The 22,831-nt window shown below is 37.0% G+C and overlaps 1 protein-coding gene across 3 annotated transcripts in view; it reads left to right on the top strand.

The window, feature by feature from the left end:
• The window catches only part of SNX14 (sorting nexin 14), a 67,643-nt gene that overhangs the window by 32,036 nt on the left and 12,776 nt on the right, over positions 1-22,831 (top strand). For 2 of the 3 annotated variants that reach the window (XM_075498310.1, XM_075498311.1), the window contains exons 10-23: positions 555-599; positions 692-772; positions 917-1,031; positions 2,959-3,114; positions 3,389-3,513; positions 4,470-4,528; positions 8,118-8,144; positions 11,966-12,095; positions 16,751-16,952; positions 17,930-18,013; positions 18,149-18,249; positions 18,545-18,656; positions 20,493-20,533; positions 20,695-20,814. In XM_075498310.1, the coding sequence (XP_075354425.1) occupies positions 555-599; positions 692-772; positions 917-1,031; positions 2,959-3,114; positions 3,389-3,513; positions 4,470-4,528; positions 8,118-8,144; positions 11,966-12,095; positions 16,751-16,952; positions 17,930-18,013; positions 18,149-18,249; positions 18,545-18,656; positions 20,493-20,533; positions 20,695-20,814 (1,398 nt within the window). The remainder of the gene's footprint in view (positions 1-554; positions 600-691; positions 773-916; positions 1,032-2,958; positions 3,115-3,388; positions 3,514-4,469; positions 4,529-8,117; positions 8,145-11,965; positions 12,096-16,750; positions 16,953-17,929; positions 18,014-18,148; positions 18,250-18,544; positions 18,657-20,492; positions 20,534-20,694; positions 20,815-22,831) is intronic. The other variant, XM_075498309.1, reaches the window with a different exon arrangement.

Genomic DNA, 22,831 nt, shown 5'->3' with positions numbered 1-22,831 from the left:
TTGCTATAACTACATTTAAACAAGGGCTCAGTTACTTGAACTCTAGCTGTATGTATCTTTATATCAGTGTAAGTAAACCACCCTTTTTTGCAGCTATATTGAAACCAATTTTTTTGTCCTTAGTTCTGCAAATAAGAGGGCATTTATTTCTAAAGATGGAATGCTGCCATCTTTGATTTTATTTATGCATGTATTTTAGTAGGCAAAATTGCAATACTTATGAAGGTGTCACCTAGCTGTAAGCAGAAAGTACTGTAGCTGTGGAAGTATTCGTAGTTCATTAGATCTGCACTAAGAGTAAAAATACTTTGTAGAGCTTTCCTCCACTCGGTGAAGAACATTTCTGTGCAGGTCTCTTCAGAAAGTCCTTGACTTGTAAATAGTTGAAGAGACCGTTGGAGGTTAATTCTCAAACATGTGTTGCCAGGCTTTGGTTTTTTTAAAGTATTAATAGATCCACAGGTTTAAACTTTTGCGTAACATAGTAGTGAAATTATTTTAATCTGAATAGTTGAGTTTCTTTAACAGTAATTTTGTATTGTGTTTTCCTGCAGGACACTGTCAACCATTTGCTGCTGATCTTCATTGATGATAGTCCAGTGAGTACTGACAGAGTTAAGAGAGTAGTAATTTGTTCACCCATTAAGGAAGCTTTCTTACCCAATTGTCTCTTGTCCTTTTTTTTCTACAGCCTGAGAAAGCAACTGAACCTACTTCTTCATTGGTTCCATTCCTTCAGAAATTTGCAGAGCCAAGAAATAAAAAACCATCTGTAAGCAAAGGCAACATTTATTTCCTTTCCTGTTTTGAATAAGTGTTTTACTTTATCTGTTGTTTTTGTTCTACAGCTCCTTGCATTATTTATGTACTCACTGAAAGTTTGAAAATTGTCTGACTGCATTTTTAACCTACTAAGGTCCTGAAATTGGAGCTAAAGGAGATCAGAGATCAGCAAGACCTTTTATTTCGGTTTATGAACTTCCTAAAACAGGAAGGGGCAGTCCATGTGCTGCAGTTCTGCCTGACTGTAGGTAAGATTGCATACATGTGCCGAGGTATATTTGATAATCTTTAAAAGCTTTAAGCATTTTCACGTTCAAGTGAATATTCAGTCTCGGAACTAGGCAGCATTGTTAAGCAAGACATTACCTTTCAGTATCTATGTTCACTTACTTTAATATGTCCTGATTCTTGAAAGCTAATCTTGGCAATGTTAATGTTGGTGTGGACTGTAGGTCTGAGTTGTATTTCTGTTTATTGATAAAGGTTGGACATTTTAAAATACAATATTCTTGTAAGAAAAAAGTTCTGGCTGCTGATACCAAAGTACAGTTGCCTTTTTTAAAAAATGTGGTTACTGAAGTATTACTAAAATGGGCTGTTCATCATTAAAAGCTTCTCATGTTCTTTTAGCTTTAAAATTCTGACTTCTGTAAAGAACAGAAACATAACAGGAACATTAAAGGTGCTGAAACCTTTTATTCAGTAACCTGTACCTTGGTTATGAAGCGTGCATTTGGTTTTACCATTACACAAGTGTTGTTTGAAAAGCCTTCTGTTTTCCAATGATAAGGTTTTCTGTGAAGTTTCTGTAAGTTAGAGTGGTTTATTTCAAGTTTTTTGGTCAACTAGTAGTTAATCACTGGCTTACCAAAATAATGGGGGTTTTTTGGTTTTGGTTTTTTTTTTTTTTCATTTTTAGTAAACAAGTATTTCCATTTTGCATACGAAATAATGGGTGTGTCTTCGTATCCCAAGCCCACACATAACATCAGGAAGATGTGAAATTAAATTAGACGGACTTTATCTCATAAAACACTGCAGAAATCGTTAATCATTACGTAACAGAAACATAATCTCTGTGCATGCAGCTTCTTATGTGCTCATAATCCTTCCAAACATTGGTCAGAAAAACTCCTCTCCTCACCAAAAAACCAACAAAGCGATTACCTTTTCAGTGCTGGTGGTACTTGCACGGAGGGTTTAAGCTGACCCTTTTAGAGCTCTCTAGAGCTGCTTCCTCTAGCAGGAAGGTTACTCAAACTGTGGCTATTGCCCATGATCAATCTTTTTTTCTGGGTAAACCTCAGCATTTTCTTCCTTCTGAACTTCTCTTGCATTCTCATAGGTGGCAAGTCTGTATATTAGCTTATAAAACAAAGAATGAGATTTAGGTGTCTCAGGCTGTGCTGTCTCAAACTGTCTACTCTAGGTGGTTCTTCACTTGACAGAAATATTTGGGATAAGAAGCGCTTACTGAGGAAAATAAACCCAAAAAAACCCAGAAGGGTCTTGGCAGACTTTCTCTGAAGAAGTTTGTTTTCCATTGAAAAATGAATCAAATGCTACCTTATTTTCCCTTCTTTATGGCCAGTAGTCATGCTATTAATGGGATGGGCCAATAAATCAAGTAGGATTGCACAATAATTGTGCTGGATAGAATTTTTATTTTGTCAGGGGAAGTTAATTCTTAAGTTAGTCTGATATTAAAGATACGATTGAAAATACTATGATGGGTTGTGTCTTAGGAATGAAATAGCACCAGAATAGGCAGATGACTGGTATAAAGGGCTGTTGGGGCTCTGTATGTGTCTAGCATGAACTCGAAATCATGCTAAAAGAAAACTACAATTTGCAATTTGGAAATTAGGAAGAAAAAATTCATTCTTCTGATTCATTCTTCTGCCAGGAACAACTTTATGGATTTATCCTTACTGTGATAAGGAATAATTAGTTTTAATTGCAATATATTTTTAGTAAGAATTTTATGAACAAATCTGGATTAATAGTTAATAAGAAGGCAGCTACGTTACTACCTGAGATTTTGAGATGTCTTCTGTTTCTATTCATCTTAAAGTTTTACAAATTACTATATCTGCTGATGCTATAGGTTGCTTCAAGATGCTATTTGTTAGCCAAGTGGATCAACAAATGCATTTTCTTTCCTTTACTTGTCAGAGGAATTCAATGACCGAATTTTGCGACCAGAACTATCAGATACTGAAAAGATGTCTCTTCATGAGGAAGTACAGAAAATTTACAAAACTTATTGTTTGGATGAAAGCATTGACAAAATTAGATTTGACCCTTTTATTGTGGAAGAGATTCAAAGAAGTAAGTCTGAATTTGAAAGGAATAACTTACACTGGAATTTAAACAACATTCTGTAATAAAGTGAAGACTAATTCATCTAAATATGATCAATCTTTACTTTTGTCATAGTTTTAAAAATTGTTACCCCCTTGCTATATTGTGCTTAAGCCTTGTTTTGTTGGTTTATTTCAATTTAGCTTGCAAAACAATCACAAGCTCGGACCAGAAAAAACCCAAACTTTATATGCCCATATATATATATATATATATTTATATTTACAATTTTTTTTTATAGTTGCTGAAGGTCCATATGTGGATGTTGTGAAACTTCAAACTATGAGGTGTCTTTTTGAAGCTTATGAGCATGTACTTTCTCTGCTTGAGAACGTTTTTACTCCTATGTTCTGTCACAGTGATGAGGTAAGTGTGAAAGATTTGAAGAGTAGTCTTAAAGCAAGATTGTTTTGTTGGTGTTTTTTTAGGATACCGTATTTACAACAGTCATGTGCATGTGGAACTGAAAAATATGTCTCCACTTTCCACTTTAGTTAGCATGCCAGAGCTGGGACCAATCTCAGGAAGAGAACTGAATTTATTCTAGTTCAGCACAACGTCAACAGAATAAGAAAAAATCTCTTCATTTTTTGATGTAACAATTTGTGTATATCACTGCTATTATAAAATCCTCTCCACCTCTTCTTTTATGATTGCAAATTTGATGCAAAAGTAATCTGCATGATAGACATAGAACACTTTTAAGAATCTATTTATTTTATTATATAAAATAATATTAGATTATTATATATATTAAAAAAAAATCCCTACACTGGGCCAGCAGCTGCCTAAAGCTTTCTAATAGGAAACACTTTAAATGCAGGGGTGAGTCTGAATTCTTGTCCCTTTTAGAGGTTGTGTGTGTAAATCAGGTTGCATGTTAAGATTCTCACATTTATTTGGGGGAGAATATACTGACTTGTCCTGGGAATGGGTACTTACCTTACTTGGTGTTATTCTTAATAAAGTGTATTTCTCAAAAATGGTATTGATGGTCATCTTTCCCATAATAGCTATAATGCTTCAAATGCTTGATTTTTAACAAGGAGGAGACATGGATTTTGGTGCTTAATTTTAGTTTTATTTCTGGTTTGGTTTTTGTTTTATTAATCCCAAGACTATGTAAAGCAAAATAAGTAGTCCTGGGAGCATGTATTGCAAATTTGGTCTGTCCTTTTCCCAGTGAGTATTCTAACTGCTAGGTTATGGGCAGCTTACCTTTTACTTCTGTTCTTGTTTCCTGAATTCTGCAATGTCATTGCATAGTAGCCCTTACCTCAGTTAACCCAGTCTTTTCTTTGATACTTATTTGTCTGTTGCAGTACTTCAGACACCTTTTAAGAGGAGCAGAGTCACCAACACGCAATTCAAAGTTTAACAGGTAGGTATGGTAGAATCTTTAAGTGTTTTTCTTTTTTTTTTTTTTTTTTAGTTAAAAGTGTGAAAATATTAAACCATAGGAATTTTGCTACTGCCTGATACTAATTTGACTAAATTTTAGCTCTACTTTTTTTTTAAATGGACAAATTACATACTGAAGGAGCAGGCAATATTATACAAGAAGTCTCTTTGCTTTGAAGTGTTTTACGTTAAAGAATTTAAAAAATGATTTAGACCTCAACATTTGGGAAGGGGGAAGGGAAAAATGTACAGTGAGAAGAAGATAAAGTGGAAATAAAGTGATGATTTAACTGACTGTGTATATAAATACCACTTTGTTGGTGCAAAGCTGGGTCTTCTTGGATTTCAGGTCTTACAGGGATAGGTACAGTGTACCCTGCGTCTAACCAACCTGTTCATGCAATGGGAATCTCCTCTTGTTGTGACAAGGAGGATTTGCCATTTCTCCTAGGTCAAATGTGTTTTCTCTCCCCCAGCTCTTCCCATTCATTGCAGAACTGTAGCATCAGAAGCCTTGTTTCTAGGCTTGGGCTGTATACTTACAGACCACCTTCAGGCTCCTTCGGGCCTGTGGAGAAGAGCAGCATCTCCTGTGGTATGGATGGGTGATCTTCCACTGTGGGGATGGGTTGAATAAGCTTGAGGTCTCATCATTTCTTGTCTTTCATTTTATGCTGGATGGCTCAGTCATAGACTAGCCCAACTGAATTGCTCTTACGGTCTAGCCAAAAGAAGGAAAACTTCAGTGAGACAGTCTTTAATTTGGGTAGGTTTTCTTTCTTGGTATGAAATAAGATCCACAATACTGTAGAAAAGGCTGTGTTTTTATCATCTTAGATTACTCTTCTAGAGGAGTGACAGCAATTTATTTAACTTTCTCTGCTTTCATTAGAGATACACCTAGCAGCAGCCCTCTTGATTTGCAGTCTACTGTGAGGTGTGTTATTCTGAGATCCCTTCCTCCCCTGCTAACATTCTTCAAAAACTGCATGATCGTTCTCTTTAATATATCTCCATTGGTGACATCTATTATGTAGTCTTTATAGTTCTTGTAGATCCTTGACTCAAGCTTTGGTGTAGTGCTTTCTCAGATTGGTGCTGACAAGCTTCTGTTTCTTAGCAAAGAGGCATGGAAGGCAGCTAGACCAAACTGCGTTTCTCCCCTGCGTGATACTCCACTAGGAATGGTGACCTTAAAACACACTCCAGCTTCTGTCAAAGATGGCTACAGGGTTTCATCCAGACCTTTATATCTGCCTTCTGCTATCTTTCCCAAAATTATTCATGTCAAGGGTTGAAAGTATCCTGTCATACACTTCTTAAATCTAGTTAAAGTGTGAAAACATTTAGGTCACCTCCTTGGTGCTTTGCTTTTGAAAACAGAAAGGATGAAATTACAGGCAGTCTCTACCTGGAGTTTTTGAAATACATCTCTGGCTACAAAATAAGCAGATCTTGTTTAGGGACTGTTACAACATATTCCCCTGGAGTTCAAACAGCATCCATAGCATTACTGAAAATGTATCTGTTTTATATTTTAGACCAATTTGAATGTCCTGAGTATATATGCTGGTTTATGATACGAGATACTGTATGTTCCTGAAGTGGTGCCTCAGTGATTATTTCCGTGAAACAGAGGTCCTGTCTGAGGTCCTATCTGCAAGTAGTTTGCCTGTTGCTTTGGAGTTTCCTTCTGCAGAATCTGGTACAGACACTCACTGCCAAGGAAAAGAAAATTACCAAAAAAAATTTTAAAAAGGTTACTTATGGAATTATTCCAGATGTTATCCATATGCACATACCTTGTCCTGCCTTCTCTTCCCTATTCTAGTATTAGTTCCAGTTGAGAGAAATTATATGCAAAGAGATGAGTTTTGTTTTCCATATTTGATGCTTTGCTAGGGGTACTGTGTGTGTATTGCATAGATGCTGCTGGTTAAAAAGTCAGATCAAGTAGTAGATATGAAACCCCATTGGAATGTACATGTGGGTAATGTGTTGAAAGGTTTCATTTATTGTAAGAGAAGAAAATTATAGAGCAGTTTCTAGAAAATACAAGTGGGAAAGTAGGAAGAAGTGACTATCTGTGTAATTTCTGGTTTGAATCACTTCTTTGAACTGTACAAAATAATTATAGCTTTTTGTGTACAGACAGGACAAATGAAAACTGCTAAGATAATAGATGAGAAGTCCCAAGTATTTCTGGAGTGTAAAGAAGTCACATTGAGGATATTCTGATAACTTGATAACTAGCTGTGGTTGTCAACAGTTTAACTCTAACTGATATTTTCCACCTAATGTTTAAGGTGTGTGGCCAGTGAAAACTGATGTTTTAAGTTCCAATTCTGGCGACTTAATTTTGGGTGTGTGGAAGAGAGGACAAGAATTCCCTCTTCCCTCTCTCATATTTATGTATTTATAATACATTACTATGTTACTTAAAGGTATTCTGTGTTGGAAGTCTTAACAAAAAAAGAAAAGCCATTATGTGATATAAACTCTCAGATTTCTGGGTAGCTGTATATCTGCCTTTTTTTCTACACACCGTGACCACATACAGAAATAGACACATCCTGATTTTCTCATCATTGGGATAACAATAAAATTAAAACATTTTTCCAGTAAAGGACCAAGTAGAAAAGATATTAACAATTCTGGGGAGTGGTTAGGAGTAAAACCCACAGAATAAAGTCTGTAAACAGTTGTGTGCAATGTAACTGTTTGTCATGATCAGTTCCAACTTGATAGGTTATGTTTCCAGTTTCACAGTTAACATGACTAAAGACAGTGTAAGATGCCTTAGAATCAGTTCGTCTTGTAAAATAAAAGCTAAAATTCGAATATTTTAATCCCATATCATTTTGTCCAGAAGTCAGTAGCTCCAGTGAATTAAAATAATGTATGCGGTGACTGTGTTTATAGGTAATCCATTTAAACATCTCGGTTGGAATTACTGAGTTGATGGCTGAGGCATTGGTTCCATGTACCAGGTTATGTACAATGTCAAAAATACATGACAGTTCTTAAAATCTGTGAAATAAACAAATAAAGATATTTTAATAGTGGGTTTTACTATTTCTTAATGGGGGGGAGGGGTAGGAGGTGGTGTTATTGCATAGAGTAAGTCCACAGCCTTTTCTTTGTATTGGCCAAATGAGCTAGATTCCTACATGACTTCTGAACATAGGTTATAGAAAAAGTTAGCTGCCTGTTTGGCACTACAGGTAACTTTAAGAATGAAAGCTGTTCTCTATAAATTGGTAGCTGCTTGTGCTGAATGTCAGTGAAGACCTGAAAGTTTCAATAACTGAGGTCTTAAATTCAAAGGCCAAGATTGTGTGGTCATGAGATGTGCAGGTACTGTTTGCATTTCACTATCTTAGGATTTTAGGTCAGGAACTCCTAATTGTACCACATTTTTTGTTAATCTGTAGTGATGGTCGAAGCCTGTTCAGTTTTGTTGGGATAGGTCTGCCAAATTTGGTTTGGGGTTTTTTTTGTTTTTTTTTTTTTCTTTTAACATTATTTTCTCCTGGGCTCTGAGGTAATTTATGTGCCTGTTGTTGCAGAAGTAGCCTGAGTTTGGATGACTTCCGGTAAGTCTGTCTAACGCTCAATAAATGTTGTGTATTAGTTACGCTGCATCTATCATGACTGCATCACACAGCCTTTATAACAGCAATTAACTGTCCATTTTATTTGTAAAAATGTGAATGTCTTCTGTGGACTAAACTGCATTTCTCCCCACAATAAGCTTTACTCCCCGTGTCATCTTCACAAGTGTTTAGAAATTGCTTAATTACTAATTTCACAAGTTTGCAATATATTAATATTGTTTGCTGTTAACAATTTGTCTGTTGTTATTAGTTTTGAAATATATTTGCATAACCTGAAGCTTTTTTGGGGGGCTTTTTTTGGGGGCTGTGAAGCTTTTTTTTGGGGCTGTGACTGCTAGCTGCTCCAAAATTTCCTTTACTCCATGTCACATTTCCAGATCCTGTTTGAGGTTTTATCCACTTAACTGCTTGTTTTATCTTGCACAGCTGTGTCCAGGATGATCATTGCCTAACATTGCATGAAAATATAACCATTTTATGAATATTATCAAGCACTCAAAACCAGCAGTTCCCCACATTAGTTCTTTCTGCAGCTTTTCTTGTGACTGTTATAGGTTTGATTACAACATATGCTATTTTTTATAATTTGCTGTAGGTAGTCTGTGGTTACTCATTAATGCCTTAATAGCTGTTCAATGGTTTGTTTTCTCATTATTTGTTCTTCTTTAAATACATGCTATCCAAACTCAGAAAGCAATTTTTTTTGTTATGGGCTTTTCCTTAGAATTTGTCAGAGCATGAGTATTTCATATATTACTCATACCATTCTTGAGGGAACATTATCAACTTCATTTTACAGGTTAGGAATCAAGGTACATAGACAGTCTTTATCTTTTATGTGTCAGTTCAGTGTATTGAGTTATAACTTGCTAGAGTGTTGAGCAATAAGAAGTACTTGACATATAAGTGCAGTTCATTGATTTTGAGGTGCACAGCTCTATGAGCTCAGCTTTTCTCCCAATTGGGTGTAGTGGTTTTGGTCAGCCAAAAGAAAATGGTATTCTGACTTCACATGCATGTAAATATATAGCTTTTCTGATACATACGACTTGTCTGGTACTTCTTGCCCCGCAGAGGTTCACAATAGCATTCTTCAGCTGCATAGTCCTGGCTGATCACTTGCGAAGATCTGTTCAGTGTGCTGAATGAGGCAGGGATCCTGTGGGAAAATTATTTTGCAACCATCCATGATTAAAGAATGCCACAGTGCGCAATGGCACTAATGCAATCCTTGGTCTGCAATTCCCAGCTATAGAGTGAACAACAATTGTAGTATTTTGATGTTACGCATGTGTGACTTCTGGAGCTTTAAAAAAAGAAAGAAAAATGTATTCAAACCTCTTGTTGTCACATCATTCATCAGAAATGTTGGAACCTGTAGACTTTCCGCTCAGGGCCCCGTCAAGAAAGCAACTATAGAATGATGGTCTAATAATGCTGTTACGTGGATCAGCACTAGAGGGAGTGGGATACTTTTCCCAACGAACTTTGCATATATATTTGTTGACAGTAGCAGAGTTCACAGGTCTTCAAAGACTTGGTCTCTATTCTAAACTGGCCACCTCCTCTCCTCTTTCTTCCCCTGTGCCTTGAACCTGACCATATCCTAGCCCCATCTTTTCCCTTCCACCTAGCCTCAAGTTCTTTCTCCTATTTCTACTTAACCAGTGAATCTATTAGATTTTCATCCTGATACCTGTTTGGTTTTGGGTTTTTTGAATTTTTTTTTTTTTCTTGCTCAGCATCCTCAAAAGGTTGATCATCCTGTTGTCTGCCAGTCTCTGCTAACATACCCAGAGTTTTCTCCATGCTCATCTAATCTGGTTTGTGCTCTGCGTGTTTGGTCAAGGATTTTTGCCAAACCAGTCCTATGTTCTGTCCATGCATTGTCCACCATGTCTCTGTGTACTCTCTTACTCACCAGTGTTTGTTCTGAATTTGTGTCTCTTCCTGTGAAGAGATCCCATCCTCGTTTGTCACTTTATACTTGTTCCAGTTTAGTGATTGCTCTGTGTTGATTAGGCGTGATCTGTGGGCACAGCATTGGGGCAGGTTCCTAGCTATCAGGTTGAGTCCTGGCTCCGTACAGCTTTGTACTGCAGTTCCAGGTAAAGCTGTATTCTGCTTTCAGCTGGAGCATGATCAGTGTGGGAAAGAACTGATCTGAGCCTGGAGTACTCTTACCAAATCTCTGAGCTTGTGCAAGTTAATGTTTTTGTTCAAAACATTGAGAACTGCACAAGTTTTCATAGGAATGGTGAAAACCTCTTCAAGAGTCAAGTTGGAGGTCTAAATTATTACCCTTCTAGAAAAACTGTCTAATTTTGTCTGAATAAGGTTTATATTTTGCTAGCCCAGTGATTAAGCTCTTGAACAAAATTTGGGTATGTCCCCAATGTGAAAAAGTTCACTTCAGCACAATAACATATGGAATAAATTGTTTAAAATTTGAGTAAAATTGTTCAGACATGGATTTAGACTACAAACAGCCAAGCAACTTTATCTTTGGTTAGCAGAGATAAGTAAGATAGATGGTGCCTGTCTGCTTTGGAGCTGATTATAATATGAGATAGAAAAAGCAAAAGATTTGGAAAAACAGTGGATTATTTATGCAATTTTAGTCATGTACACAGTCTGGGTAAAATTATAAACAGGAAGATCGTTAGTAACACACACATGCATGTTTTGAGTCAGCAGTTGATATTGTCAACATGGTTTTATGGGCGATGAAGATGCTTTACCTGCTGGTCTCTGCTGTTCTGTTGGTACTGCTGTTCAGTAGTTAATTTTTGTTTTAAAGGAGAAAGAAACACTTAGGATATTTTTTGGTCCTCTAAATTACTAATTGTGCTTTTAATCTCACTAATCTAAAAAATTCTTTTGAGTCTTTGATTCTGCAGTTCACTGCATTGATTTTTAACTGGCCTTTCAACTGTTTTCATTGAATCACCATAAGTAAACTTACGCTGATTCCATATTCAACAGAAACATTTTTCTTTCCAGAATTACTGGCATTTCTATGTAAGAAATAATCTTTGGTGTCAGGTCTTATGGCCTTACACAAGAATGCTATAAAATCTGTTCTCTCGGTAAGGAGTGTGCTTCCTGCCCAATTATCTTTCTTTTTTCATACCCTGTTGCTTTTTGGATGCTTTGTCATAAGTGTCAAGACTTCGTCTTTCAGTCAGACTGGCTCTTCAAGCCAAGATTCTTCAGTTGCATCTGTTTTCTCTCATGCTCAGTCTTGCTCCTTGCACATTCCTTTTGTCTGTCCCTAATGTGTAAAAGTAGAGATGTATCTCGACTCATACATGCTTGTAAAATTCTGGGATGTTTATGTAAAAAAAAAAATGCATCTAATGACACCATTTACAGTACTTGGCAAGAGTGGATAAATATTTAAATATAAGTACCTGGAAAAGGACAGAGTTAGTGACGACCTTGTTGTGCATGCCTGTAGCAATACAACACCTTCTGCTGCCAAAACAAAATTGTTTTGCATAGTTAATTGTTTATTTTATGTCCTTCATTACTGGGATACTATTATAAGAGTGTTAATGTTTGCTCGTGGTTAAGCCTATGGGAATCTCATATCTCTTAAAAGTGTAGTCAAGAAATTTTGCTGATCAATCAGAGAACAAATTTGCCATAAATGAATTTCAATTTAAGTGGAATTGTAAATATATTGGCTACTTGTTTATAGAGTTGTTTCTTTTATCTGCAAATGATGTGCAACAGCGTATTGAGCCACTGTGTAATAATATGCCTTGTGTTGTGAACTCTGGCTTTTGTAATCCTAGGACCACACAGAAGAGAGGAGAATCCTTTGGAATCAGCAGAATAGGCAACAAAATAAAAGGTGTATTCAAGAGTTCTGCAATGGAGGGAGCTATGTTGCCTAACTATAACTTAAATGAAGAAGATGATTTTGTGAGTAAAAGCTTTAAATTTGTCTTTAAGTCTTTGTTGGTGGTGGGTTTTTTTTCTTTCCTTATTTGAAAATGTTAAGTTTCTGCCTTTTCTGCTGTCTTACTTCACTGCAGGGTTTCCATGTGCTGGCTTCTGATTAACTTGCCTTGTTTTCCCTGTATTTGTTCACAAGCCAAGGCCACATCCCCAGTTAGTGTGCTTCTGAGCTTATTGCTTTGGTACACAGAAATACTAAAAGTAGCGGTGTCAGACATTTTTGTAAGCAATGAATTTTTCTCTAAAAACTTACCATGCCATTTTATAATTCTGGATAATAAGGTATGCATAGGACTGCAATGCATGGCTTTTCATCTGAAGCTCACCATAAGACCTTAAAACCGTAGATAAGGTAGTGGAGAAATTGCGGTCAAGTTGGTCTGTGATGCAGCATTTTCTCTAAAGATCATGACACAGTAGGTCCTTTCTCATTTGTCTTGGGTGTCTCCCTCAACTAGTGTTTTTCTTTCATGCTAAACAGCAATGAATATAGCCAATGGTAGAATTATTGCATGGGGCATTGGTATCTGAAGCACAGTTGGGGGACAAATGGAAAATTTTTAAAAGGGAGGAGGAGGGAATTGGTCAGAAGCTATGGGCAGTCATGGATTTTTTTAGTGTGTCTGCCAATTCAACCTTTTGTACCTGTTCCTAACAAACAAAACATTTAAGCATTTATCACCTTGATAATCTGCTAGCTCATTTTCCACAGCCTGAAGATACAAGTGTAAATACGAGTTTATATTATTCACCTTGTTCAGAATTGCTTTCAGAAGAGGGTGGGAAGGACTCAGCAACTTAGAACTCTAGTTAGGTGTTTTGGTTTGGTTTTTTTTCTTTCAGAGGAGAAAAAAAGACAATTTTCTGTGGAGGCTAAGTCTGCATATAAGTCATGTCTTTAAGGGGGCAGAACTGTTGCAATTAATTTCTTGGACAGTTAAGTTCTTGTTGTGGTAACTTCTCTCTTTTTGAGGTGAGATTCTAATGAAAATGGGTTAATTTTGCAGCATTGCTGTCATAGATGCTGCTAGCCAAAGGGTGTGGAAGTATAATTCCCCTATAGTAGAGGAATTAGTAGAAGCATAATTGAAGCAGTGGAGCTCAGAGAAGGAACATGTGTTTGTGCCAGAGCACAAGAAGTTACTTGTGAAAAGTTGCTGAATTCAGTAAGAGAGAGACAATATGGACTCTAATCCTTACTAAAGAAGGTTTTCAAATGGACAGAATGGTTTTAGCTTACGCAAGAATGGAAATTTTTAAATGCAGCATTGTCTCAAATCCCTTCATTAAATAAAGGGAGGATACTACATTTTTACTAAAACCACCTTAGACAAAGTTTGAGAAATACCTAAGTCCCTTCACTTGGTAAGTGTGGATGGTAAGAAGAAATGAGAAAAGAAAACACTGAACTGTTGTAAGGTTACTGTGCGTCTGAACAGCTGGACAGAGCTGTGACTTCACTTCATGAGTGAATACTGAACATTCTGAGTTCAACACTAATAATGTCTGAGTAAGTGCTGAGGTGTAGTTTCCTAGCAGGTATCACAGGGTCAGAGGAAGAGCTCTCTGGGACAAGAAAAACATGATCTGGGAAATGACAGTATAATTGTAAGATGGTGGCAGTGCAGACTTAGCAACTTTTTGATTAGCTTATATACAGAGGATACGGGAGTTATTTCCTCCTACACAGATCCTGATTAGGTATTTAACTCATTGGTGTTAATGTAAGCTTGGTGGATTCAAGGTAAATATAAGGTAAAGAATGGTAGTGAAATGGAGTTCTGTGCATTTGTGACAGAAACCAAACAATGTCTTTGCCTTTTTTTTTTTTTTTTTTGGACAAAGTCATGTTAGTTGCAGTTAAAGCCTATAAGAAACATCCATTTAATCTAAGGAAGTCACGTAGGGATAGAAATATGTGATGGCTCTGGACAGCAGCTTTGTAAGCTGCTAACATGATAATAGTAATTCCATGAAACCACACTCAGTCTTTGTCAGCTAAATTTTGAATATAGCAAAAGATATTCTGCATATTAAAGCACAGGTATTGTTCCCAAGGCAGCCAGAAGACTGAGTTTGCGGCTTTGTTGGGTAAAACAAATAGAAAGAGACTGACGCAACCTATAACTATTCTAGGCTGGTAATATGTTTAGAAAGAGGATTAAAAACCCCAGAAATTCCTGCTTCCTGGCTTACAGGTAATGTAGGTGCTGTGGTTGTCGTAGTGGAAAAGCCTGTAAATTTACATAGGGTTATTACCAAAACCAGGCTAGAAATCAGGTGAGGGGTCTGGTGAAAAGAAGTTATGAGCCTGTGAAACTTTGCTGATGATTCAATACAACCTTGGAAGGACTGAGTGAAGAAGGCAGGCAGGGAGGTTATGGCCACCTTAAAGGGCACTTGAAAAATGACTGTCCCTTGCCTGCTCTAAGCCCTTATGCTAACGCTGTGCAGTGCTGGGAGTGTAGTCACTGTATCAACTGATAGGATAAATGGTAGGAGATGAGAGCTGCAAGTAGTGGTAAATTAAAGAGAAGGCATCAGAAAACGTAGGCAAGAGTTGAGTTCTTATCAAGTCCGTAGCCTAAGCATTCAGTTTAGTAAAAAATTACAGAATCAGGTAAGCCTGAGTGTTTCTAGAATGGCCTTGCATTTTTGCAAGGAGGTCCTTGTGGAGATTGGTTATTTAGTGCTAATGCAAATATACGCATTTAGTCAGGACAGATTATAAAGTCTTAATTTTGGCAGCTGATAGCTCAGCCCTCACAGGGTGAGGGAGTGAGTGCAAATTGCACCCAGTTCCTGCTTGCCCCAGCTGCAGAAACTCAGGTGTTGTTGACTTGGAGTTGCTATCCTAAAACATTGTTCTGCTGTTTCTATCCAGTGGTGACAACTGTGTAAAACCTGGGGAAGGGGGAAGATGAGGGTAAGACCTCATACAGAAGACTTTGTAGATGTAAAGCTACCTGACAGCACTGTTGTTGTGGTTCAGAGAGCATCTGTCCTATTTATTCCGTTCTTTGGTGTAAGTTCATCCTGCAGTTTGTGAGCCCTAGTTGTTCATTCCAGGCTGGGGTTATTTTTGCTTGCTTTGTGAAAGAGCACAGCCTGCGATTCAGCTCTCAAATTGTGAACCACCTTAGCTGGGTGTGGTCTCTGCGCAGCGGCAACTGAGACTGCTCTTTGCCCGTCACAGTTTCTCTTTTTATCAAATAAATCAGGTAAGTGGAAGCAGAAATGTGTTTTGAAAAGCAGAGATTCAGTTAGTGGACTTACGGAGATCTGTTTTGGCAGACAATGGTCCACGCTGTAACCCGTTTAAGGATTGTTTCAGTATTATGCAAAGGCAAAACAAAACTGAACAAAGACTGCTCATAGGTGTTGAACCATATATGCTTCAGCTGCAGTTGAGTCATGTTCGTGTGAATATTGTAGTGCAGACACAGCCCAAATTATTTCAGGGATGCTGTATTGCCTTAAAGCATTAATTAGATTATCCCAGTACAGGCAAAACTTGTTAAGCCACCTAGGCTTGCCTTTGAGGGAAATTTGGCTTTAAGTTATGAAGCTAAGGGAAAAGAACTTGAAAGTGGGATTCATACTTTCCAGTTGGCTGTAGTTTCACATGTTGTAATTCATATGTTAAAATCTCCTATTTTAACTTTAACAAGTGGCAGTACTCTTGAGTCTCTATGTGAGACTTACTGAAATAATGTACTTTTGAATTGTCGCTTAACTCTAACCTATCTCGACATAGTAGCTCTGTAAATGGTGGTGGGGAGAGTGAGGTGCTGACTGCTGCTGCGGCGGGCACAGGCTGGAGGCAGGACAATGGGCTTTGGTGTTGCTCCTCATCAGGCAGCGCCTGCCTCCTTGCAGGGTTGAGATGTTTTAGAAGCCCTTGCAGCCTGGCAGCAGGCTAAATTAGATTCAAACAATTTCAGTTTTATAAGGAAACAGGACTACTCTTTTTTTCACCTGCTTGCCTACGCTTGTGAAAACACAAAGAGCTCTGGGCTGCAGGAATCAATCCCAATTGTGGTGGTGTTGCACCTTGCAGAGCAAGTCAGGTTCACGTGTCCACAACGTACTCTGTTGCACTCAGCTGTGGGGGTGCGAGACCTGCTAGCTTGGTGCGCTGTTGGCTTCTGTCTCTTGTGTTTAGATAGCTTCTTGGCCTGACCTAGTAAGCTCAAGTCTTCAGTTTGGGTCCTAGTATGCTGGAAAATGCAGTGCAGCTAAATCTGCTGGACCCAAGCTGGTTCCTGTAGCATTCAGTCCTGTCTAAGGCATTCTTCCAGCTGTCTCCTCTAGTACTTCTACACTCCCTCCTTCCCCCCCCTATTCCCCCGAAGTGTCAGATATGGAACTTGATAGTGCTATAAAAACTTCCGTTTCTCACTAAAAGTTGCTAACTTCAAATTAATTTGCAGTGGATCTAAAAATAGAAATTTATCTACATGAAAACTCTATTAATGGAATGGGATTTTGGTTTTTTATTACTTAGTGACACATACTTAAAGACTTGATTTATGTTTCATTATCGTATATAAATTTTGCAAAGGTAGACTGAACCAATTAAAATAGAACTGTAGATCTTGATGTTTGAATCTTTACAGATTGAAGAAGGTGTTATGGTGATGGAAGATGATTCTCCTGAGGAGGCTGTTAGTACCCCAAATACACCCCGCAACCTTGCCGCATGGAAAATTAGCATCCCATATGTAGACTTTTTTGACGATCCCTCCTTGGAAAGAAAAGACAGAAAGGAGAGAATTCCTGTGTTCTGCATTGATGTAGAGAGAAATGATAGAAGGGCAGGTATGCAGTGTTGTGGATAAATAAAATGTCATTTAAAAATGAACTCAAAATATTCTACTGTGCTGTACTCTGATGGCTGTTGCAGTGTATTTTGCATACATGTTCTTCTAATTTTGAAACAATGACTTGAAAATTCTGAGGAAATGTGTTTGAGAGCGAAGTGATCACATTTAGTATTTACAAGTTGAGAACTGACTCCTCAGCACGAATCAGTTCTATTTAGACTTCATGCCAAGGTGCGAGGTTTTCTTTTTCCAAAAATACTGATCCTATGATTCATATTAATAAACACTTGGCATATTTTTCTATCACCCACTCTGAACTTTGGAATAATGAACAATAAATAACTTTTTATATAATCTTAAAATACAGTTCTTAGGAGATTAAAATGTTTTGCTTATTAGGAACCATCCTGGCTTGCAGATAGTTTATCAGTATCTAGATAGCAATACATCCACATTGAGTGGGGAAAATAGCATCATCCTGGGGCTGCACAGATTTATGTTAGTGAAACCAATACTTCCACAATAAGCAGGAAGTGTTTAAGAGTTACTTAGTGATATCTTCCAGGAGGAAGAATGATCAGGATTCAAGCTGATGGTGCAGAGGACTGTATTCAGCAAGTAGTATTTCTGTAAATCATTTGGTTAAAACTTTGAAAATAGATCTAACGAAGTCAGCTCTGATAAATTTTGAAGTTATGGAGCGCTCCGTTGTTTAGATTTTAGGCATCCCCTAATGAGAGGATAATTTCTGTGCTAGTACTATGTCTGTCTACCAGGTATGCATTTTAATTTGACACTTAAATTGCCTGGCTGGGATTTTTTTTTTTTTTGTTACGGCAATATGGGGGACTAATATCATTGAGGTTCTTCCTATAATAATCCAACATACGTTTGATATTGCTTAATTCAACTCTCAAGTGGCATAAAACCTGGTTTATTTTTAATGTTGGTTTGGGTTTTTTTTCCCTCTAGTTGGGCATGAACCTGAACACTGGTCTGTCTACAGGAGGTATCTTGAATTTTATGTGCTTGAGTCAAAGCTAACGGAATTTCACGGTATGTTCTCCATTATTGGAAAGCCACTTTCCCACTGCTGTGATTATCATTCAGTACTGAGCTGAAATTTAAAATAATGAAACCAATGTTTGCTGCATTACAAGAATAATTTAATCTCTGTGATATCTTTACTAGGTACGTTTCCTGATGCTCAGCTTCCCTCAAAGAGAATCATTGGTCCCAAGAACTACGAGTTCTTAAAATCCAAGAGAGAGGAGTTTCAGGAATATCTGCAGGTATCAAACAAACTTTTGGAGCAAAGAATATTCTAAAACCAGTAATATAAAATTAATAAAAGAATGTCTGCTATTTTGTTTGTTTGTTTCCAAGTAACTTGGGTTTTAGAAAGGATTGAAGTGGGCAAATAAAACTTGTTGAAGTTTCAATTGACTGAAAACAGAAATCTTTTGCAAATGACAATATCTATGGTAATATAATGCTCTTTGAATATCTCTTTTTGCTATAGAGAAACTGTTTTTTAAAGATTAGTTTTAAAGTACTTATACTTCTTTCTTTCCTTCTGTCTCAAAGAAACTTCTGCAACATCCAGAACTAAGTAACAGCCAGCTCTTAGCTGACTTCCTGTCCCCTAATGGAGGAGAGACTCAGTTTCTTGATAAAATGTTGCCTGATGTGAATCTTGGTATGTAATATGCCAGTTGTTTATGCTGGCAAATAGTAATACTGTAGCTACTGTGATTGAATGATAGTAGTTACGAATAGATAACTCTTGTGTGAGGGTATGTAGGTGGGAAATAAGAACTCTGCTCTTTCACAGCCCTTAAAATTTTAGCTCAGCAAGCAAGATACACTGATACTTTTTCCTTGAAGAAAAAGGGTGTTTTGAGATTATGGAAAAAAGTGTTTAAATGGTTGCTTTTGAATCTTTATGTCAGCAAGCAAGGTCATAAGATTTCTCTAGCAAATTTCATAGTTCAAGATGACTTACGGTATTGTCACGAGTCAAATCTGTGTAAGTCAGTCATTGTTTACAGGTGTGACGGTATAAACGATTTCTTAATATAAACTACCTTTGGGTGTTAGTTGATTAAAGTCTGTTTATTTTAATCTGAAAATGGCAATATTTAATATTTTTAGTATTAACCAGTGGTAAGATCTCTTTTAACATGAACTACTTAATAGAATTTGAGGCAGGCAGGCCAAATGGAAATTGAGAAGTTGAGAAATTCTTGATGTCTAATGTAACAGTTGATAATAAATCCAAAAAGTAGATTGCAGTGTGACTTTACAGCTTGGCTGCAACGTAGCTGTCTCAGGATAGCGGGCCTGAGCTGGCAAGGTCAACTTCATGGCCATTCTGTCCTTGTATATTGTAGCACTTGTGGTTCTGGCACCAGTGTGGTCCAGGAAAGCCGTGTCTGAACTGTGCCACTGCATTTCTGCTTCTCCCGGTCATGGTGTGAACCTGCTGGGGTGGCCGTTCTCTTAGTGTGCTTACTAAGTCGTTGAATGAGATTTCGGTTTTGTTTTGTTTCAGACCTCGCCTCTAGATCCAACTGTACGTTGTTAAAAAAGCTTATGATTATGGTGTTTACTGTAATGCATCTCATGTCTGAGACTATGCTTCACTTCCCTAAACATCGTTTTAACAAGTCTTGGCACGTCAGTAGGGCTTCTTGTGAGAAATGAGCAATTTTATTATTATCATTTGATCACTGTACCTACTGTCCGATATAAGTTCCAAATTTAATGACATGTTAAAACATAGCCCCATACCAGCCACTATAAAGAAAATTAACTCTATCTCAGCTGAAACCAGGACACATGTAGATAAGAAAAATAATACTGTAAATGTAGTGCTTAAAACTAATCCTGGACACTTTCACTTTTCAGCATTCAAAGTTACTATGCTGTATCCTGATAGCCTTAACAAGACAGAAGAGCTGATTTTTAAGACCACAGCTGTAGCCTGTACAATATGTAAAACTTTACTCACCAGTATTTCAAGACTGGATCCTTCCAGAATCTCTCCAGATTAGCTGATTTTTTTCAGGGAAAGAGGATAATCTCAGTTTTTGTGAATTCTTTTGTGATAAATGTTTATGAAGGATGAAGAACTTAGAGACAGAAAATTGTGCCCATGCTGGTGTCATATAGTACTGCTGTTATGGTGCTATATAGCTATTTATGTTTGAGCTTCTATAAAAATTACAAAGGCAGATGTAGAGTACTTTGCTTTCCCACCCCCCCCCCAAAGTATTCAGACGATCATCTGTACATTTTTCATATTTTAAGTATCTTTTCTTGAAAAATGTTAAGCATTAAGTTATAAGCTAGATATGTGGAAGACTATTTTCATAGCTTTTTGTGCCAAATTAAAAAAAATACAGATTTTAAAAACTATTATATTTTTAAATTACGTACTAGACAATGAGTACATAAAATGTAGCAGAGCAAAATGTCTTTAAGATCAGGCAGTGATAACAGAAAGTATTTGTTTGTTTGTTTCTAATTATAGGTAAAATTATAAAATCTGTTCCAGGAAAGCTGATGAAAGAGGTGAGTAAGTCTTCTAGGTTGCCAACATTTTAACTTCAATGACTAATTTTGTGTGCTACTAACTTATAGGCTAGCCAAAATTTGTTTGGAAACTCAGGGGTTTGTTTGTTTGTTTTCTTTTATAATTATGCAAGTGACAGGTCATTCATATCTTATTTCAGAAAGGTCAGCATTTGGAGCCATTCATCATGAATTTTATCAACTCCTGTGAATCTCCCAAGCCTAAACCAAGTAGGCCTGAACTTACCATTTTGAGTCCTACTTCTGAAAACAACAAAAAGGTACAGTAAGGCATCTTACTTCCCCACTTTACAGGGGTGGGGAAAATTGACCATACGCTGAAAATGCAAAGAATAAACAGAAAAAAACATAAATATAACAGCTTACCTATTTTGTGTTGTCTTTTCACACAAGAAAGAGAATAGTAGTGCAGAGAGATCTGCTGTCTTCTGTCTTGTAAATATCTTAGTCTGAATTACTTTTGAGGGTTGGTTGTGGGTTGTTGTGGTTTTTGTGGGGGCGGGGATTGGTTTGGTTTGTGTTTTTTTTTTTTTAAATTCTTACTGGATTTGGAGATGAGAATACAGAGTAGAATGCCTGGGAAGTACAGAGAGAAGAGGGAAAGCAAAGGTGTAAAATGGGGGAAGGCAGATTACTTTTTGAAGTGAGATGAGCTTGAGCGTTTGACAAAGGTGTGGTTTGTCAAAGTGCTACAGGGCAAAATTGTCAAGGTGCTGATACCTGTTTATCTGCCTTTAAAACGTTAGTATACAGTTCGTTGATGTCTGGTATACATAATAAGTTAACTGTGTAACTTAACTGCAGTGTATCTCCAACATTGCCACAGCTAAAGCCCAGCACTTCCAATTTTAACCTTTTACTTGACTATAGGAAAAGGTAGTTCCTTTCTTAATCTTCCTGTATTTGTGGCTAGAGACTGGTAAAACTTACTTGAAAGACTTCTGTTAGCTTCAGGAGCTTTAAAAAGACACTGGTCTTCATACTTCTGTGTTAGATTGCTTTAGAGTGTGAATGTATTAGTGGAATTTACAGAGGAATATTGTTTCTGGACTAGGATTTCAGAGACCCAAGCTCAGTGTTACAGAGTTGATGTGATTTGGGACAAAATATTTAATGTGCATACACTTCGCTGTGTGAGAGGTTCTAAAAGAAAACTCATTACTATATGCTTTTCTGCTATCTCATTAGCTTTGGGAAGAGGAGTTGAAACTGGACTATGTAAGGCGGGATAGTCTAAAGAATAATGCATAGCATGAGAGGGCAGGGGATGAAGATTGGGGTTTTTTTCCTCTCTCTTCTAGTGCAAAAACTGAGACATAAAATAAAGGTGGTAGGAGCCAGGCTCAAAACAAAAAGTGGTAGCTCTTGCAATGGTTAGTAGATTTGTGGAACTCCTTGCCAAAAGATGTTGTGAATACCAGAAGTTTAAACAACTATAAGGTGAGACTGGACAAGTTCACAAAAAAGGAAATATATTCAGGTTGAATACCTGTAGAGAAACTGCATCCAGCTCTGGAACTTTTTTTTAGTTGAAAACAATTGGAGGCTGGAAGAGTATTGGTGAAAAGTACTATCTATGCCCATTCTCTTCTTGCAAGAGCTAGGAGCCCAGGATGTATTTGTGGTTCTTGTTGGTGAGAGCTGTTAAAAAAGTGGACCTTTTGATTTCCCTCACTATGGACATTTTTATAGTGTTATGACACTTACAGAATTTGCAGCTACAAAACTTTTATACTGATTAAGTACAATAGCAGTTAGATCTATTAATTTGTTTAGATTTCATCTTCTAAACCTGAAGTCTGTATTACTACAGCCAATATTGTAGTGTTAGCTTGCATGTGCACACGCACAAAATTAGAGCCTTCATTTCAAGTCCTTTTTTACCTTGGACACTATTTCCAAGGTTAAGGTATTTTGCTGTTGCTGTCTATTCAGAGGGGTATAAATGTATTGGCAGTTTTAAAAATCAGATGTAGAGGTTTTGACTTGTGTTAGAATCAGTACATGCATAAATACTTCAAATGTTTCTTTATAAAACAGCTGACATCATACTATAACATAGTATGAACAGTCAGTTATTTTTTTTACTGTGATCTGTCAAGAACTACTGAAGTTAGTTCTTGTAGAGAACTAGAAGAACTAAAACTAGAATGTAGTTTTAATACATTTAACATACTTAAAATATTTGAGCAACAAGCTTTGCACTCTGAAGCATTCCTATGAAGACAGAGTTCTTTCTGTAGTTTGCTTGAAAATCTTCATTACAGGATCAAAATT

The sequence above is a fragment of the Mycteria americana genome, chromosome 3 (assembly GCF_035582795.1).
Source record: "Mycteria americana isolate JAX WOST 10 ecotype Jacksonville Zoo and Gardens chromosome 3, USCA_MyAme_1.0, whole genome shotgun sequence".
Classification (NCBI taxonomy): Eukaryota; Metazoa; Chordata; class Aves; order Ciconiiformes; family Ciconiidae; genus Mycteria; species Mycteria americana.
Note: the sequence above shows the minus strand (reverse complement) of the source record. Positions and strands in the feature narration are given on the sequence as shown.